At 55.4% G+C, this 4,363-nt stretch overlaps 1 protein-coding gene across 1 annotated transcript; it reads left to right on the top strand.

Annotated features, from left to right (window-relative positions):
- Positions 1-545: 545 nt before the first annotated feature.
- Positions 546-2,183, top strand: SOX14 (SRY-box transcription factor 14). Its single transcript, XM_057429085.1, has 2 exons — positions 546-838; positions 992-2,183. The coding sequence occupies exons 1-2, from the start codon at positions 567-569 to the stop codon at positions 1,287-1,289; spliced, it is 570 nt and encodes a 189-aa protein (XP_057285068.1). The 5' UTR covers positions 546-566; the 3' UTR covers positions 1,290-2,183.
- Positions 2,184-4,363: the final 2,180 nt, after the last annotated feature.

Below are 4,363 nucleotides of genomic sequence, written 5' to 3'. Positions count from 1 at the left end.
CTTCCTTTTAATCTGCGCGTTTGAAGGGGGGGTGGGGGGGGTCCTCCTTTCTTCTTCTTCTTCTTCTTCCTCCTCCCTCCCCTATCCCCTCCCCTCCTCTTCCTCTCGCTCTTCCTCTCTCCCTCTCTTTTTAAGCGGGTCCCCCTCCGCGCTGATTGGGCGCCCGGCCGCGCTGTGAACGCCCTGCCGCTATGTCAGCCTGCGCGCCGCAGCCCCTCGCCTTTGAACTGCCCCGCGCTGCTCCGCTTCCCCACCGCCGGCCCGCAGCAGCGCCCGGCGGCTCGCCGCCCGCCTAGCCGCCAGCCGGGCTCCGCGGGCCGCCGCTCCGCGCCCCTCCGCGCTGCTCCTTGCCGCTCAGCGCCCCGCCCCGGCAGGGCTCCCGCCGGGGACGGCGTTGGCGGAGGACCTGTGATGATCAGCTGAGCCCGCTCCTCCCGCTCCTCCGGCTCCCTCGGCCTCCTCCTCCTCTTCATCCTCCACTTCTCGACGACGTCCGGGGCCCCCAGCGCGCCCTACGCCGCAGCGCCCCGCCGAGCCGCCCGCCCGCCCGCCCGCCCGCCCGAAGCATGTCCAAGCCCAGCGACCACATCAAGCGCCCCATGAACGCCTTCATGGTGTGGTCCCGCGGTCAGCGGCGCAAGATGGCCCAGGAGAACCCAAAAATGCACAACTCGGAGATTAGCAAGCGGCTGGGCGCGGAGTGGAAGTTGCTTTCCGAGGCGGAGAAGCGTCCCTACATCGACGAGGCCAAGCGGCTGCGGGCTCAGCACATGAAGGAGCATCCCGATTACAAGTACAGACCCCGGCGCAAACCCAAGAACCTGCTCAAAAAGGACAGGTATGTCTTCCCTTTGCCTTACCTCGGGGAAACCGATCCCTTAAAGGCCGCCGGGCTTCCCGTGGGGGCCACTGACTCTCTGCTGAGCTCCCCGGAGAAGGCCAGGGCTTTCCTGCCTCCCACCTCAGCACCTTACTCCTTACTTGACCCCAGCCAGTTCAGCTCCAGCGCCATTCAGAAGATGACTGAGGTTCCTCACACCTTAGCCACCAGCACCCTGCCCTACGCCTCCACCTTGGGATACCAGAACGGGGCGTTCGGCAGCTTGAGCTGCCCCAGCCAACACACCCACACTCACCCCTCGCCAACTAACCCGGGCTATGTCGTGCCATGTAACTGTACCGCTTGGTCTGCTTCCAGTTTGCAACCTCCAGTTGCCTACATATTATTCCCAGGCATGACCAAGACTGGGATAGACCCCTATTCTTCAGCACATGCGACTGCCATGTAACACCCACCCACACCCCCACAGGCGTGTGTGTGTCCCCGGGTGGCAGCCGGAACTGGGATTCCTTCGTGTGCATGTACATAAAACCTGCAGAAGCAAAAGGCCACCCTGAAACAGGACTCTGCTGCCCGTCACCGGGCCGGGACAGACGCGGACACTGCCTCGGGGACTTGGAGATGCTCTCGCCTATAAACCTCGCCCTGAGAGCTGGCCCCAGGCTCGGGGGGGGATCTGCAATGGCGGGGTCAGATAGGAGCCCGACACTTGTAAGAGTTGTAAATGTGTTAAAAAAGGAAAAAAGCAAGAAAAAAGCGAACCTTGAACTGCCCTTTCGGGACTAAACGGGGGAGAAAAAGGAGGAAAAAAAAAAGAGAGAGGCGGTTTCGATTTTTATTTATTCTCTTAATGTCTATGAGTTCTCCAGGGTCTCATGTCACTTGGACTTGACTTTGGGATGTCCTGATCTTACTCTGATTATTTCTTTTATTATCTTTTCCCTTTTGCACATTAAAAGACGAGATCAGCTGTGTTATATATATAAATATATATATATTTTGTCACCACGCACTACTAGGTAAAATTGCTTTTCACGTCAGAAAAAAGCTCTTCAAAGTTTAAAAAGAGAGAGGGAGAGAAAGGGAGAAACATTTATATTTAAAGCATATGATAGTGTTTGCTTAATTTAAAACAAATAGTCCTTAATTTTGTGTGATCCAGTGAGACTAGATCTAAGTTTACTTTAGACAGAGCGTCAGGTATGAAGTCAGGCAGTAGAATTGTAAAAACTTACTACTACTACTACTAATAATAATAACGAAAAAAACGAGTAAAGACCGAGGGTAATTTCAACATGTTTTCACAATGTCTTGGGGAAGAAGAAGAAAAAGGGGGGGGGGGGGGGGGGGGGGGGAATATGTATCCGGCAGGATTTTACCTCGTTAAACCTTTTCATTTGTTGAACAAAAGACGTTTTGAATAAAGACAATCTGTCATCGAACGAGGCAACTGCGTGGTGTAAATGCGGTGCCTCGGCTCCCAGCCCTGCGTCCCGCACCGGCGAGCGCCGGGAGCTGCGGGCGATGCTCCCCGTGGCAGGGCCGAGCTCCTCCCGCAGCGCCGCCGCTCGCTGCCACTCTCCCCGTCCCGACCCTCCGGTAGCCGATCTCACCGGGTCGGGGCCGGTTTGGAGCCGAAATGGCCGGGCAGGGCTCTGTTTGGAGCCCGTCGGGGAAAACGCGGCTGTGGAGTAGGAAAACTTCTGAAAAGCGAGGATGGAGCTGCGACAAACCCGAGTATCTGCGGGGGGCTGCTTCCTTCAGCCCTGGACCCCGTCCCGTCGGGGAACCAGCCTTCCCCAAGTTGTCTTTGGGGCGTTGAAGTTTTACCGGTGCGAGGAGAGATGTGGAAGGTGGACGGGGGGGGGGGAGGTGGGGGAGGTGTTGTTGGTGATGAAGGGAGTGGGTTGAAATTAGCATCTTGTCCGGATCAATTAGTGATTTGGGGGGGGGGGGGGCGGGGGGGAAGAGGAGAGGACTATTCTTCGGCGCCCCTTTGTGAAGGGAGGGAGTCTCGCTGCAGAATGGGGAGAAGGAGTAAGAGGTCCGTCTGGATGAGCTGAATAGCCGGAGCGATGCGTGTTTGGATGTGCTTTGCTCATTAAGTGCTCTTTGGAGACCGATGTTAGAATTAAACGGCATAACACAATTAACATACATGGGGCTTGAATGGGAGGGTAAGCAGAGGAAGAATAGATAGATAAATAAATGAGAGATCAGGCTAAGGTAAACAAAAGGGGAGAGGAGAAAAGGGCTGAAAGGAGAGGTTAGAATGGCTGCTCCAGCCTTGTTTAGCATGACAAAACGGCTCTTACAAATGAGGACAATTAAAGGAGCTGGCTTCGGGAGGGCCTGGGAGCAGCGGGGCGATCCGCTGGGACGCGCGGGGCTGAATGCGCCCGGCGTGGGGCAGGGAGGCGCGGCGCGGAGCCGGGAGCGCCAAGTGCTGATTTAACCCCAGCTGACAGTTGCTGTCATTCTGGGTGATAACACCGATAGCTCAGTGTCCTTTAACATCCACCCAGATTAGGCTGACAATGGTCGGAGCGAGAGTGAGGCGGGGAAAGAGCCTGCCCGCGGCCCGCCGGGCTCCGCAGGAGAAGGGGGCAGAGCAGCCAGAGGGGAGCACTGTGTCCGCCCCCTGGTCCCCACCGCAACAGAGCTTTGGTGGGAGCCTCCGTACTCCTGAGCCAGCCGGGCCGGGCCAAGGCGCACGTCCGGGCGCTGCTCCCGGGGGCGGCCCCGGCGGCTGCGGAGAGGAGCAGGCTCGGTGGGGACCAGGGTGCTCGGGGCAAAATCGGGGCGAGGTGGGCGAGTGCGAAGAGACTGGGATGGAAACTTTAGCGGGGATCTTCCTACTTCCTTTTCTTCTTGATTCTTTCCGCCTTTCTTTTCTTTTTTTTTTTGCTTCTTTGCTCTTTCTTTCCTCCTTCCTTTTTTGCTTATTTCCTCCCTTTCTTTGCTTCTTCCCTTCTTTCTTTCTTTCCTCCTTTCTTTCCCTTTTTTCCTTCTTTCATTTTCTTCTTTCTCTCTTTCTTGTCTTCGTGTATTTGTTTTTCTCTCCCTTTATTCTCTCCATCTGTCTTCCTCTCTCATTTTCTCCTTTTCTCTCTCTTTCTTTCCTTCCGTTCTTTCTTTCTCTTCCTTTCTTTATCTTTTTCCCCTTTTTTCCTCTATTTGCTTGCTTCCATATTCCTGCACCTCGTTCCCTTTCCCTTTCTCTCTTGTCTACCCCCTCCTGGCCCTCTCGCCCTGCCATACCTCCCCTCCACAGCCCCTGCTCGCCGTGTGTTCCGTTTCCATTTACTCCGCCGTATTATTCCTCCAACTTTCTCGCCTGTCTGCAGGTGTGTAGCTATTTAACTCGTGGAGATAAATAAATTAAATAATGATCTTGACACTGCAATGAACCGATTACTGACTTTGATGTCAAAGGGAAACTAAAAACAGAAAGAAAGGGGGAGAGAGAGAGGGAGGAAAAAAGCTATTCCCTCGAGGGGAAAATGCAGCTCCTTGTCAAAC

Source organism: Pezoporus wallicus, unplaced genomic scaffold (assembly GCF_028554395.1).
Source record: "Pezoporus wallicus isolate ANWC-B61680 ecotype Strahan unplaced genomic scaffold, APGP_CSIRO_Pwel_v1 contig_593, whole genome shotgun sequence".
Taxonomy (NCBI): domain Eukaryota; kingdom Metazoa; phylum Chordata; class Aves; order Psittaciformes; family Psittacidae; genus Pezoporus; species Pezoporus wallicus.
Note: the sequence above shows the minus strand (reverse complement) of the source record. Positions and strands in the feature narration are given on the sequence as shown.

What these genes read in the sequence shown, in the direction of transcription:
- SOX14 (XM_057429085.1), top strand. Translation starts at nt 567, where the DNA reads ATGTCCAAGCCCAGCGACCACATCAAGCGCCCCATGAACGCCTTCATG. An exon ending in AACCTGCTCAAAAAGGACAG is followed by an intron (nt 839 to 991) that starts GTATGTCTTCCC and finishes ACTTGACCCCAG; the next exon opens with CCAGTTCAGCTCCAGCGCCA.